The 16,112-nt window shown below is 29.6% G+C and overlaps 1 protein-coding gene across 1 annotated transcript in view; it reads left to right on the top strand.

Moving 5' to 3' along the window:
• Window positions 1–15,832, top strand: part of LOC117170649 (muscle calcium channel subunit alpha-1-like) — a 107,188-nt gene extending 91,356 nt beyond the window's left edge. Inside the window, exons 4-8 of the mRNA XM_033357561.1 lie at window positions 4,600–4,739; window positions 8,073–8,179; window positions 9,051–9,203; window positions 13,065–13,267; window positions 15,725–15,832. Of these exons, the coding sequence (XP_033213452.1) occupies window positions 4,600–4,739; window positions 8,073–8,179; window positions 9,051–9,203; window positions 13,065–13,267; window positions 15,725–15,832 (711 nt within the window). The remainder of the gene's footprint in view (window positions 1–4,599; window positions 4,740–8,072; window positions 8,180–9,050; window positions 9,204–13,064; window positions 13,268–15,724) is intronic.
• Window positions 15,833–16,112: the final 280 nt, after the last annotated feature.

Raw genomic sequence — 16,112 nt, 5'->3', positions numbered from 1 at the left:
AACAGAAATTTATTGAACTACACGTAAAGCTCTGGAAGCATATTTTCCCAGTAGCAAATGTGTGCTACATCGAATGGGTCAACTCGAGACTAACCTAAAAATGAATCTAACCTAGCCTAACATAACCTAACCTAACCTCACGAAACACAATTAAACTGATTTTGTTGTCCCGTTGTGTTTGCGGTACCGTTTCATTCAGCTTCGGCTTAACCTACATAGAGGTTTAACCTATCCTCACCTAACAAAACCTGACCTAACCTAACCGATTACGCTGGCAACCCTGTTCTTGCGTATAGTATAAATATATCCCTTAAGTTTAAGAAAAGCAGAGAGAAAAAAATTTTGAATAAAACTCTTATAAGTTACAGTTCTACATTTTAATTGATACAAACATTGTCAGGTTAATTGAAATAGGGTCAATTCTACTTGTAATTCTAAGTTTCTTCAAATGAGTAATGTGCGTCTAAATTTTTAACCACCTGTAGTACAATGAAATGAATTTTATTGTGTTACAACGGGAACACTTAAGTTAAGTTGTGTTGCGTTAAGCAAAATTTCGTTAGGTTCTGTTAAGTTAGATACATTTAAGACTGAGAACCGTACGCTTACATAGCTACACGTGTGGTTGAATTTCATTCGGCTAGTTTCGGTTAAGTCAGGTTTTGTTAGGTTAGGATAGGTTAAACCTCTATGTAGGTTAAGCCGAAGCTGAATGAAACGGTACCGCAAACACAACGGGACAACACAATGAGTTTAATTGTGTTACGGCTGTGACTATACGTATACTGAAACTTCGGTACGAAAAGCCGGTTTCTTTTTTATTTTGGTTTGAATACCGGGACCTGAAAAAGGAGCCAATTTGAAGTAGTATTAGTAAAAAAAAATATTTCTATGAATAACGTCCACATACCACCTTGATCAAAAAGTTCCCGGAATCATCACCGTGTGGCGCTCCCTGCTGTCCGATTCACATTTTTTTCGTTTCTGTAGGTTGTCACACCTTTTAAAAATATTCCCTGCGCATTTCAGCTTTCTAGCTTGACATTTGTAAATGTAACGCAATTTTGAGTGCATCTGTTTTTTTGCGAACTTCGATTTTTGCAATGGATTTATTGACAATGCACCGTCGCACAATGCCATCATTATCCGTGAGTTTCTCACCAAAAACTCAACTAATGCAATTCCGCAGCCATCAAATTCGCCAGATTTAGCTCCCTGTTAATTTTTTTTTGTTCGATCGACTGAAAAAACCACTACCCGGAATGCGTTTTAGCAGCCGATCGGAGATAATACATAAAATCGAAAACGGCACTGATGGGCATACCGAAAATTGAGGATCAAAACTGTTTTGAGAGCTGGATCAAGCGCTGGCATAAGTGCGTGGCAGTCGATGGGAATTACTTTGAAGGAGACCACATCAATATTCAAGAATAAACTTATATTTTTAATTTTAAAAATAAATTCCGGGAACTTTTTGATTAAGGTAGTATTCCATGATAGTCTCCGCTGCGCACACCACATTAAGTGAAGAGAGCATTTTTTTCTAAAAGACAAAAATTCCCATTTTTGCAGAAAAGAGACATGGTACGAAAATAGTGAAAGAAAATGAATCGTTTCGCTAACAAAGATCTAGAAAAATGTCTCTGAACACTTTTTTTTATGTCGTGTTATTTTTTAGATTTATGTGAAAATATGCAGGTATCAAAATCCTGTAAGATTAGTTTTATACTCAACAGTTCAATTTTATATTGTACGGAAAGCCAAAAAGGAATTGCTTTAACAGTTTCAATAACATGTTTGTGAAACAATAATGAAGCGAATTAGAAAAAATGTAGAGAAATTCAAAGGACATTTTTCTAGAACATTTTTAGAGAAATAATTTGGTTTTTTCGAAATCTTGCGCATCTTGTGTGGTTTTGACAAAAAATGTTGATTTCTATTTTTCAGAAAGAAACAAAATTCTCTCATCTCTCTAAAGCTTAGAAAGAGGTCAGTAGGTCATGGAATATACTCTTTACATTAGGACAAACTTAAAAAGAAATCAAGGGAGAAAAACGTTGGAGTTTTTGAGTAAATTGACTTTGAACATCTTAAAAAAAATAGCAACTATTTTGTCAATTTTGAACTGTTTTACGATTGTTAACCATATTTCAAAAGAGAACGAGAAATTTTATCAGAATCAGACAAAAAGGGATAAATAACTATATTAGATTAAACAATATCACACTTTCAACAAAAATGCTGACCATTTTTTGGTCATTCATGTTTAAAATTTTTTAAATTCAAGTACCGATACTGCAAATTAAAAAAAATTCTGTAACATTATTTATCTTTTAATACGAAAGTTACACCTAAATTTCTTAAAATTTCAAAAAAGAATATCAAAGATTTCAAAGAGAAATATTTTTATTTTGCAAGATTAAAAAGTGTAGGAAAATTCTAAACAATTACAGAGATACATTTAGAAGTTTTGAAAAGATTTTTGAAGAATTTGTGCAAAAAAAGTTCTTGAAAATACACAATGATATTTCATTCTGAAAAATGTATTTCAAGAGACTGTTTAAAAAAATGTAAAAGATGGTAAAAAAAGAATCTGAAAGATTTTAAGGGAATTTTTTTAATTTCGAAAGATTTAAAGAAAAAGTTAGTAAGAATTCGAATCATTTTAAAATTTATTTAGAAATATAAAAAACATTTCTAAAATATTAAAAATTTGAAGATTGACAAACATTTAAATCAATTTGAAGATTTTTGAAATTGTCGATATAAAGTTTTGAAGCTGTTTAAGGATTTTGAAAGGTTTCAAGATAAGAAAAAAAATTTCTCCAGATTCCTGGAAAAATTATATATGACACTTCATTTTGAAATTTTTAATTTTAGGAGATTTAAAAATATTTTAAAATTTCTTTAATATGTAAGAATTAGATATTTAAAAATCTTAGAAGTTTTGGAAAAATTACAAATATTTTAAAACTTTAAAAGAGTTTCGAAAATGTATACAATATTTTTAAATTTCTTCCAAACTTTTATAAGTTCTAAATTTTTAAACTGACTCGAATTTTTCATAAAGGTAATGGATACTCTGCCGTTAAATTATTACATAACATTATTGTACATTACATTGTCATTGCATCTTTTATTACATTTTGATTGCATTATTACATCATTGAATTATTAATAGTATTGCACATCGAATGTATATTATTTTACATAAAACATTATTTCTGTGACTAGTCGCAGGGGTACCTTCCCGCTCCCATGAATCGTTGATCGTAATTCTTGAGACGCAAATCGACGATAAAAGGCGATGTATACATAAAACGTTCCATCTAAAGAGTAAAAATCTAAAATATCACAAAATAACTCTTAAATCACATGACCTTATTCTAAAATGTCTAACAGTCTCTTCGGTGAACTGAAAATATGTTTTTTACCGCTACTGGTAGAGAAGTTTTTCCGGTACCGGCAGGGAACTTTTTTGCCAGAACCGGCAGTCTACCCACTCATTTTCATAAAATTTGGACAAATACAGTGAAAAAAACTTTTTTCAAAATTACCTACATACTTTTTATCGTGTATACAATCTTTGAGAATCAAATTGAATTACCTCAAGAATCCTAGAAAAATTATATTAAAAAACAAATAAACAAGTAGATTTGTAAAATAAAAAGTTATTCGAAATTTTTATGTGTTATTACAAATTATTGTTATATATTTATTTTTAATGTAGGTATAAAATTAAACTGCTTTGTTGAAAATTCGTATTTTTTAATTGCATTTAACTGCTTACGATGTCAAACTTTAATCTGTTTGGTTGAAACATCAACTATTACATTTTTGGTTGACAATTTATCTTTTTGGTAGAAAATTCAACTATTTGCATGAAAATGTACCTTTCGTTGAAATTTTGATTTGATATATATCTAAAATAGTTCAAAATCTTTTTAAATTAAACAAATAAACTTTAAAAATAAATGGATATTCGAAATTGATATATTATATTAATAATTATTTTTCCTCTCAAATCGAAAAATTACACCCGCGAGTAGCGCGCGACTGATGATAGTAAATATATAAAAAATAGGCCTACTACGGATTTTCCTTTAAGAAGAATTTTTTAATTCTTAGAAACAAATTTCTTTAAATTACAAGTCAAGAATCGAATAAATTTTCTTTCAAATATTATAAATTGTTTTCGGTAAGATAAGTAATATTCAATAACACCTTAAAATGTTTTGATCCTAACGAATAAAATTTGAGAGTCATATGGTTCCCTCATACAGAATGGCTTGCATTGTGCAAGATGGGATTGTCAAAATTGCATAAATTAAAATTAAAATCGTTAAAAAGTCGAATTTTCGGCATAAAAATCTTCGTTGCGACCTCTAAATATTGTTTTAAAAACTGGAAAAAATGATCATTTTTTCAACAATAAAAGCAATTTCCAATTCAAGGTTTCGAAAAATCTAAAAAAAATTTTTTTAATGAGGCCTAAAACAGGCTAAAAATCGAACTACATTAATTGTATTAATTTCCCTGAAATAATCATGAAAGATATTATGCACAGAAAATAAAAAGGATGTCTTGTCTATGTTTCAGGAAAAAATCGAGTACATCTTTTTAGTAATTTTCACAGTTGAATGTATCATGAAGATCATAGCGTATGGATTCGTTGCGCATCAAGGTGCTTATCTGCGCAACGGTTGGAATTTGCTGGACTTTACGATAGTCGTAATCGGGTAAGTTCTACTAAAGAAAATCTGATTTAATCTTTTCTGATTTAGACTCTTCCTTCTTTCAAAGTTCTATGTAAACATCTTTAAATATATGCGTTTAAGGAAAACAAAAACCCAATAAAAAGTTGTTTTACTTTCGTATTGAATTCCAAGACTCTTCTCGTCAAATATATTCAGAGGAGAGAATTGTGCTGTGCCAATTTGGGTAATTAATTCAATACTGCGTCTACAAGTCGGATTTAATTTATTAAATATATGTGTGGTTTCTAGTTCTCTTTGAGGATACATTCTTGTTATCACCTGATGTGCATACGGAATATAGACCTTTGTATTTGAGGAATCTCTGCTTGAGAGAATGTGCATACAATTGCATTATATTCATAAACACAATCTACCAGTTGCTGTATCGAAATATGCCATCCAATCAGTTAGAATTGCGAACAGTGATCCTAAGTGAAATCTAATTTACGCCAATAAATATAATAGTCAAGGTTTCTTTATATTCAAGGGCGGAATTTTTTAACATAACCTCAGAGAATTTTCTAGCAATAATTTTAAAAAAGCCGGACTTAATATGTGGTCCGGCCGAAATGCTTCTTGTGCTTCGCAAAATTTACGAAAAACAGAAGAATTATTTTCTTTTAAGAGTCGAAATACTTTTTCTGAATATGGCAGAATTTCATCCCAACAGACACCAAAAAGTTTCATCTATACTAAATCACGCCCTTAAGTTTAAAAAAATCTCTTAAAACAAACTAATTTAAAAAGTCGAAATGTGTCAATTGAGAATGGGAGAATTTCGTTACCCTTTTAGCGCATGTGAAACCCAGCCTAAATTAACCCCTAAACTTTAAAAGTTGATTTCAAGTGGGTTCCATATACGCTGTAGGGATGAAACTTTTTTTGAATACTCGTGATATGAAATTCTACCTTTACAAGGAAAAATATTTCGACTTTTTAAATTAGTGACTTTCCACAGAATTTTTTAAACTTTAGGGGTTGAATTTGGATGGTTTCCACATGCGCTAGAGGAATAAACCTTTTTTTCGATACTTTTGAAAGGAAATTCGGCTATTAACAGCCAAAGTATTTTGATTTTTTAGTTAAGTGTTTTTTCACAAAATAATTAGACACTTTTTGGGTTCGTTAAGAGTGAGTTACCCTTAAGTCTTTTAAAAATTGCGTTTTTTTATAGATTTTTTTTACCTAAGGGTTGATTTAAGGCGTGTTTCAAATTATCAGCGAAAACATTTTGAGTCTTCAAATAATTATTTTTTTATAAAATTTTTTTTAACATTAGGGATTGATTATAATATGTTTTAAATGCGCTGGAGGGATGAATTTTTTTTGGGGTGTTTTAAACATTAATTTATGCCATTGTCAGCAAAATAATTCTGACTAAAAGAAACATTCTTATGGTTTCCGGAAACATTTTGAACTTTAGAGTCAGCATAAAGTTTACATTTTAAGAAAGCTAGAGTAGAAACAAATGTCATTCATTTCAAAAATGTATGTGTACTGAATTGTAAATGAGGTTCAGAATATCGAAGTGAAATAAATCATTCAAAGCAGAAACATACTGAAGATAGTAATTTTCTTTTGAATGAAAACAACTTGAATAACAAGAAATAAAATAAAAATATCAATGCAATTAGAATGCTAAAATCTCTTAAAAACATCTCAAATTTTGTAGTAACATATAACTTTTTGTTTATTTTCAACCTTGGAGCAAACGCTATATAATTTATAGAGCATTATGGGAACATTTCTTTATAAGAGTTCTAGATATATTTTTGTATGGTTAATGGTCCGAATTGTTGAGCATTACATTTATTTTATAGGTATTCTAATAGGCATTATATTTGTGATATATAACGCGCAAACGCTGCCCTTTCGCATTTAAATCGCCCATGTATATTTCCCTTATATTTATGCTAAAAAAGTGGGAAATTTTCGTTTCTTTTTTTCTTTTATGTCCTGTTTTTTAATGTCTTTCATTTTTTTCTGTTTAATTGCTGGTTTTATTAAATTTAGGCTTTAAACTACCAGTAAGACACACGCGCACGTTTATTATTATATGTGTTTTACGCAATTTTTGAGCTAAAATATCAAAGTTATATTAATACGAAATTTTTTTATAGTATCTATGATATGAAATAATATAAAAGCAAAGAAATATGTCGGATAATTGATAAAAATTGATTAAATTAACTTCAGAATCAATAAATAATAGTTTTTTGCAATATACAGACAATCAAAGAGAGAGATTTATGTTACAAAATAGCAATACCAACGCTAAAATAATCGATTCCTCATGAGAAATGTTAACAGAAATAAATATTGTTAACATTTGAATTCCAATTATTTTTCATTAAAAGTACTAATTTCCAGTTTGAATTCTAAATTGTAAATTTTCTTTGAAATTTAATGATACTTCTTTAAAATAAACAATTTCCGATGAAAAACGTTAACATAACCTTCAATTATTCAAAATTGTAAATATTTGAAATTTACATCAATATTATCGGTGAATATCGCTAGCTTAGCCTACATCTGTAAAAAAATTTGTAATCTTATTTGAAATCTAATGATTTAACTTGTAATGTAACTGAGATCAGGGATTTAGTGCCCTGGCCTAATCTAATTAATAAAATTGCATTATTCAAACATAATAAAAAGTTAAGTGGGCCAGACAGACGTTCCCGTGCATATATTGAATCATTTTCCAAACTTTTAACACAATATTCCTTTTTCTAATTATAAAGCCACCAAATACAATAACATGTAATTGGTCACATGACAGACTGGCACATACCCTTAAAAAATAACTTACCCATCACTGGTGCTAAATAGTATATACAGTAGAATTTGGCGGCCTAGATCTTGTTTACCGGTTCCTTAGGGGGTCGTTTGGATGTTAAATGACCGTCTCGTATAGCTCCATCGATCACCAAGCAAGTTTATGTTTTGTGCACTTAATGAGACGCAATTTCATGGAGAATTTGCTATCCATTAGCGTCAATTATAGAGCCTTGATTATCCTCTCTTTCCTGTTGTCTGCCACTCCTCATCTCCCTTCTTGATTTCGCTCTAAAATCTTTCAGTAAATTTTCATTTATTTAATCATTCAATGTGTCCGATTTTACTTGAGGAAAGTAATTGAAATGATCGACCTTATTCATAATGGCAATAGAATTATTCATAATGGATCAAGTCAGCAGGTTAGTTGAAACCAAAGAAAGTTTCGGAAGTAATTTCTTATGTAATTTAGTTACTGAATAAGTGTATAATAGGTTTAATTTTTTTACTTTGGCGACCTTTCTTTTCTGTTTGCAGCAACATCAGCACAATCTTAACGATATTTTTGAAAGAGGGCTTTGATGTCAAGGCGCTGAGGGCTTTTCGAGTACTTCGGCCTCTCAGGCTAGTGTCAGGTGTTCCAAGTAAGTACTTCATTCAGTTCAAATAGCTTTTGATCTGCCTCTTAGTTTATTCAGTAAAACGTAAGCGATTCCGCGAAATCAATTTTACTAGGTTTTCGAAATCAAAGGCCATGTGCAACTTAAAGAAACTTTACTAAGGGCTTTTATGAGGCACTATTAATATATTATATTTGCTTTCTGTATACCTATTTGTTGGTATTCGTGTGTGTGTGTTGAAAGCAATTTTTATTTTGTTTTAAAAATGATCAGAAATGCTCAAAGAATTATTTTTCCAACTTCTACATCTTTACTTATTGCAGACCTTGGACTCACACATTGACATTTTAACATTTTTCACACATTGACATTTTCTTACACTTTTTTTAACGATGCAACTATCTTACTATGTTTTGATAAAATGACACTATAATGCTACATACAATTTTCTTAAATTGCTTTATGAAGCAACTATTTTCTCACATTGTCTCAAATTTAAACATATTTTAAAACTTTTTCGCTGATATTATAAGATAACATATGGGATCGTTCATATACTACCTTACGCGTTTTTCTTTTGTTTATATTGTTGTATCCTTTTTGACTTCACGGAAATTATGTTCTCACATTTATTTAAATAAAAGAAAAACGCGTAATGTTGTTGATTAACCATCTGTTTCCACCGTTATAAAAATCGCAGTTTAAAAAAAATATTTTGTAAAAAAACCAGAGATTTGAAAGAGTTTAAAGGATTTGTGGGGAAAAAAATATGTTGTCATTCTTGGACCAAAAAATCGATGTTTTGTAATAATCTATTGTCTCTGACGAATGACTGAAGCTAACAATTAATAACTAACTAACAATTAATAATACAACCTCTTCAATATGCTTTCAGGTCTCCAGGTCGTTTTGAATTCAATTCTGAGGGCCATGGTACCACTGCTTCACATCGCTCTTTTAGTACTTTTCGTTATAATTATTTACGCTATTATAGGATTGGAACTTTTCTCAGGAGAAATGCATAAAACATGCAGAATAAATGGGACTGGTAAGTTTGAACAAATTAATATAAAAACAATAAAATTCTCGTCTTAAGTGTTTTATATTTATTACAAAATAATTATTATCCTTACTTCTAATTTTTACTCATGCGACATTTTTAAATAGGTATAGAATTTAAAGAAAAGCAGATCATCTTGATAAAATGTAAAAATAGTTAGAATGTCAACAGTAAAATCGATCGAGTAAAAGCAAGCATTTTTGCCAGTAAAATGCGATAACCACAACACCTTGTGGATTTTATGTAAAACAATAATGACCGTGGGAATCGTATTTTTAAAATAATGGAAATAAGAGTGGTGAAACATGACAAGCGTTAAATGTATCGTGTGAATTGAGACAATTTTGTTTCACTTATTTAGTCTCGAGTAATATAACAGGGTGTCCAGCGGAGATCTACGATAAAATTTCCATAAATTTCCCGTATAATTCCCACAGGCTTTTTTAAAAATTCTGTTTAAATTTGTTTAAAAAATTGCTTTTGTAAATAAATTTCGTTATAATTTATTGTGTTTCTCAAAAAATAGAATTTATAATGTACAAAAAATAGGTATAGCATACTTAAATTTAAGAGTTCAACTCTAATTCTCTGCCTTTTGTTGGCAAATTGAATGAATTGCTCAAATCTTGAATAATTTTTCTATAATATTCTTATACATTTAAAGTCATTCTGTGAATATAAATTCACTTTAAAAAAAAGTTATATATCTGTTGAACAATAAAAATGAAAATGCAGTACATTCTTTAAATACTAAGTTGTGTTAACAAAATTATATTTATATACTTAAGCGTAAGAAACATATACATTTTTTTTGGAATTTGTACTCATATATTAGATGAAATTGACACTTCTAAAAGAAAAAATCATTAAAAAATTATTTAAATACACATGGATAATAATATTTCGAAAACATGTATCTTTTCCACTTTTTGATTTCTTAGACTTGTAAATTTTGTCTAGTGTATTCTTTAAGAAGAAAACCCTCAGATGAACAAAATATTTTTAGCTCAGTAGATAAATATAATTTCAATTTTGTTTGTAACGTATTTTTATAAGCAGAAAGTCCACAATAAATCAGAAACACTTCGTACTATTTCTAAGTTGTTATTTTCAAATATTTTGGTGAATATAGAAGTCCATTACACGCGAAATGTTTTTTACAGTGAATCGTATAAAATCAGATTTTGGGAAGATTGTTCCAGAATCCTTAAATAGTACAAAATTGATCTTTATGAAAATAAATATAATAATGAAAGGTGACACGGCATAATGAGATCTGTGAGGGACAAAACTACAATTGTACAGGACTTACTTGAGAGCAAAAAACAGCTTGTAAAATCGGATTCGCAATTAAAATGAAAAACAAGAATATACTTCCGAGTGATAAATCTTCTTAGTAATGATACTTCTTAGTGATGAATTGACATCAAAAATATTCGACTGCAAAGAACAATCCAGTTATGATCAAATGTAGTCAAAATTTGTCAACATCGGGTTTGTACTTTTTTTAAGGTGTCCGCGTGGACTTAAAACAGTGATAAAAAATGAAATAATTAATTTTAAAAATTTGTTAATCCTCTCCCAAGATTTTGAGTTTTTAAATACAGGAGAACAATTTTGTATTGAAAACAGTAATTCGATTTCGCGAGATAAGGTTTCAATAATTTTGAGCTTAGAATTTTATGACTTCTAAAAAGTGGATTCTATTCTGAACAAAAAATCTAATATTCAAAATTTCACAGAAATCAAAATTCGTTTTCGAGATATTTTTATAATGAGTATAGGAAAAAAGAGTTTGATCGACAGAAATTTATTCATTTCAGAGGAAATTGAGTTTGAGTGAAATGGTGCTGCAGGGTGACCGACGCTTTTTCGCTCTTAGGTATTGACACATAATCAAATTTTCTTGTTGACAAATGAAATTTTTTGCAATAAATTGTGTTTGCTCATTATGCATTGCAAACCTTCAAATTATGAAAATAATAATTTTCTGATAAACATTTTAATAACGCATAAAGCCCAATATTTCGTTAATGGTATGTAATAAATTTTTACTTGGGTAACAGAACAACTAAATAAACATCGCTTGTTTTAAACAAGTACTTTCTTTATAGTTACATTTTATTTTGCAAAAATGTGTCCCTTTATTATCACCGAGTTTATGTTTTATATTTCTGAAGTGTTTAAACAATCCCAGACAATTTTGCACAAATAAAGATTTCATTACATTTCCGGTACATTTCCACATCAATAACATTCTCTAATAATTTCTGCTTTTCACACTTTCCCGAAACGCTAGAAACCCTGTATAAAACGTATTGACTCCGGTGATTATTTTCTTTATCACTATTAGTTTTAGAATAAAAATTTAAAAAGGTTATCAATAATTTCTTCGGTGATATTTTATCAACTTTAGATGGTCTTTCATTGGGAATTAATCAATAAAAATGTGAGCATAAACTTGAGCCTTCTTCTGATTTTTAAATATCTACTATAAAAAAATGAAGCGGTTCATTTTCATTTTCATTGTAGGGTGAAATTTTATTCTCTAGAGTTTACGTTTAAATTTATCTAGAGAATGAAACTCTTCAGTTTATGTTACACTGAACAGCTAAGGTTAAATTAAACAGCGTGACAAACTTGCGTAGTTTGCTTTAGTTTTCAAATTAAATTGAAGTTTGTAACATTTATGTGAACACTGTAAAGACTAGAGATCTCTTTTCTTACAGTAACATTTTTACCTGTCCTGTTTTTCAATAGGTTCAACAGGTTCCAGTCGGTGGTTTTATTTCAGCACTGTTTTTATTGTATTTTCTACTGTTTTTCAGATATCTTATTTTATAACCAGAATTTAGCCTCGAAATAATACTTTTTGCTAGAGTGAAACAAAAAAACAAAACCTGTGTTTGCCTGAAATCTAAGGCATGTGTTTTTTTTTTAGATTTTGATGACCAATATTTTCAAAACAGTTTCAGTATCCAAGCTGTCGAAGAAATCTGTCGTTGTCAACGCCTGAATCTCAAAAACCAAAAATCTAAAATGTGTCTCAAGTTTCTTACCTAAAATCTGAGGAATGAATTTTTTAGATTTTTATGAAAAATAATTTCAAGGAAGTTTTACTCCACTCGCTACTGGGGAAAGTCGTCGTTTTCAACCGCTAAATCTCAAAACGGGAAAAAATTTCAAGATGTCTTTTAAGTTGCTCACATAGTATGTGGAGCATGAAATTTTTAGATTCTGATGGAAAATAATTACAAAAAAATGTCATAATCCTAGCTGCCGGTAAAAATAGTATTTTTCAACCCCTATGTCTCAAAAATCGAAAAGATTCTAAAATATGTTTCAAGTTTCTTATATAAAATTTTCAGTATGAGTTTTATACATTTGTATTGCACAAAAATGCAGAAAAATGTTAAATCTCAATAGCTGCCGGGGAAATCAATCATTATGAACCACTCAGTTACGACCTCTAAACAACTATTTTCTCCAAAAGCTAGGAGAATGAAACTTTTTTTTGCAGCTGTTTACATCAAAATCTATAGAATTCATTGCTTAGGTTTTAGACAAGAAATTTTGAACACATTTCAGATTTTTTTGAGTTTTGAGATTAAGAGGTTTAATCCAACAGCTTTCCCGAGCAGGTAGGGAGATGAAACTTTTTTTGCATTTGTTTTTCTTCAAAATGTATTGAATGCATGACTTAGTTTTCTGGTAAGTAATTGGAAACAAAAGTTTATACAAATAAAAAAAAAGTTGTTTCCTTTTCTGTTCATAGAATACATACTTTTACCCAGTTTGAAATACACTACATTAATTTCGAAAATGTAGAATGTCGTGTTTTATTTTCAGATGAAGAGATGGACGATCCACATCCATGTGGAGTGAAAGCAGGGTTTGATTGTGCTAAACAACTGGGCACAGAGTACTACTGCAGTGAAAAATTTTGGGAAGGACCCAATCATGGTATCACTAATTTCGATAACTTCGGATTGGCCATGTTAACGGTTTTTCAATGCGTTACCCTCGAGGGATGGACCGAAGTGCTGTATGCCGTAAGACTTTATTCTTTAGAAATGTAACAAAAATATATACAAAAATGTCTACATATTTTACTTTGATTATCAGAAAACGAGGCTAATCGGGACACTTTAAGGAAAGCAGGCTACACATAATTTTGCATTTTATAATTTGATTCCTTTTTTTCTGGATAAAAATACCATAAGATTTTAAATTTTTTCTGTAAAATAAATGCAAAACTTTATGTTATAGGCCGTATGCTCCAGTTTCGTAGGTATATATTAATAAAAATAATATTGACATAACACTATAATTTTGTGAATTTTAATTAAATTGAGTAAAAATACCTGCTCAACTTTAATTGAAATTTGTTTTTAATATTTATGCCTAAATGACCCGTCAAAATCTACATACATCATGCTGCTAGCGGGAAAAATAATCTCTTGTCAACTTTATTTTGCAAGGAAAGCGTCTATATACATATACTTTACAGTCTTTCCTCTCTCCCCCTTCTTGAAATAATTTCAAGCAACAACCCCTTTTTCTCTTTTTTCGCTTAAATGTGAACTGAATTTAATAAAATCCAACTATTTTTCGTTGAATCTTACTTCTTGTTAATTAAAACGTCTACTATTATATTTTTGGTTTAAACTTCAGCTCTTTTATAAAACAATTGTACTATTTAGTTGAAAATTTAATTATTTTGTTGAAAAATCGTTTTTTGTACAAAATTAATCTTCTTAACTGTTAATTTAACATATCTAAATTTAGCTGTAAATTTATATTTTTTTGTCAAAACTATTCTGGGTCGAAAATACAACTTTTTTGTAGAAAATTCGCCTTTTTGGTTAAAAAATTCATCTCTTGTGGTATAAATTTGATTTTTTAATTAAAATTGCAACTGCCTGGTTAAAAACTAATCTGTTAAGGTTCAGGATTTAAATATTTTCTTAAAAATTCGTATTTTTCGGTTACAATATCAATTATTACATGTTTCGATGAGAACTTACTTTTTTGGTTAAATTTGGCTGCTTTTGATCAAAATCAACATCTTTTTAGTCATTTTTGGAATAAAAATTCATTTGTCTTCGAAAAAAGTCGCCACTTGGCTTAAAAATTCAACTTTTTGGTTTAAAATGCAACTGTTTTTGGTTGAAGTTTAAGCTTTTTTTAAGAATTCAACGAATTGGTTGAAAATTCATCTTTATCGGTTCAAAATTCAACGATTCTATTGGAAATGCATCTCTTTCAATTAAAGTTTAAATATTTGATTGTGGATGCAACAATTTGGTTGGAATTTAATTTTGTTGTTGAAAATTCAACTACATATTTGGTCGCAAATTCGTCTTTTTAGGTTAAAAATCGAATGATTTTGTTAATCATTTTTTTCGAAAATATAACTGCTTTGTTAAAAATTTGTCTTTTTGAACAGAATTTGTCTGCTGGACGGCATGTGATAAGTGTGTGTTTTTCAATGTCAACAATAATCTCAATCTTTATTTAAGTCAGCCCAGCAGACGGAGTCATTTCAGTAACTAACAAATTAAATTTAACATACAGGTGCAAAATTTCATAGAAAGAAGTATTTTATACTGATGAGGACTGTCGACGTACAGTCGAAACGTCTACCATATATGTACTGAAAATCTCTTAGACATAATTTCAATAAACTGACCAGTAATTGACTTTTTTAAGAATTTATAAAATTCTACTATTTTGTTGAAAATTGCTATCTTTTGCTTGAATGATTAAACATTTGGTTTCCAAAACATTCGTCCTTTTAGCTAAAAAACTCAACTCTTTTGTTAAAAATTAATCTCTTTTCATCTTTATTTTCACATTTTTAGAGCATTCTGGGTTGCGAAGTCTGTTAAAATATTATGTTTCTCTATTTTGTGTTTTATTTTGGGCGTTTTTCAAATGAAATCAAAGAGAAAAATGTATCCGGAAGGAAGGGGAGGGGTGTTCATATTGGTGTTCAAACTAGCGTGACGTAGTTTTTTAACAGAAACCTTAGGTACTTAGAGGCTTTAGATTAATATTTGTTATCTTATAAGTAACTTCAGATTATGCAATTAATGTAGTTGCACAAAATTACACATTGCCTACATTAGCTGAACTTGCCCTGAATTGTGGATAAATGAAAAACGAAATAATATGCTGAGTACACAAATGGCTATTCCTTGTGCAAACTTACTATGCTGAACTCGATAAAAGCAGCAGTGTAATGCTATTGAAGCTTTGCGCTCTGGTTTATTCGGCATTACTAAATCGTTAAATAGAATGGGATAAACTTAAGAGCTTTCTGAAAATTAAACCTCCCCTCATTCAATTCACATTCTGTTTCTAATCAGGTCTCAAGTTCCCAAGGTTAAAAATGTTACAAAGTACAGCACTAACAATAAGCATATTATGAAGTTGAAAGTTCGTTTTAACTATTCCTTTCTTCTTAAAACAGTTTTGATATTAAAACGTTCACTTTTTGTGTTTAGATTCAAGATGCAATGGGAAGTGAGTGGCAGTGGATATATTTCGTATCGCTCGTTATCCTTGGAGCTTTTTTCGTCATGAATCTGATTCTCGGAGTGTTATCTGGGTAAGTGCCACTGTGGATGTTTTACATGTATTAGTTAATATAAGGTTGAATAAAATTGACGGCAATATCTGCGCGGTGAATATCGACTCGATGGTGACACTTGATGGTAAGACACATTCATTTTATACCTTCAAACTCGACATCCAGAAACCCAGCTGAATTGGAAAGATGGTTTTCTGTAGTTTACTTCTTTCCTGGCCAAACTTTCAAGCAAATGCGAGTTTTTCTAATAAAGCCGAATACAGCCGCGGAAGTTATCAATAATTGTGATTAAATTTATGCAT

Source organism: Belonocnema kinseyi, chromosome 4, assembly GCF_010883055.1.
Source record: "Belonocnema kinseyi isolate 2016_QV_RU_SX_M_011 chromosome 4, B_treatae_v1, whole genome shotgun sequence".
NCBI lineage: Eukaryota > Metazoa > Arthropoda > Insecta > Hymenoptera > Cynipidae > Belonocnema > Belonocnema kinseyi.
This window is presented reverse-complemented; position numbering and strand designations above follow the sequence as displayed.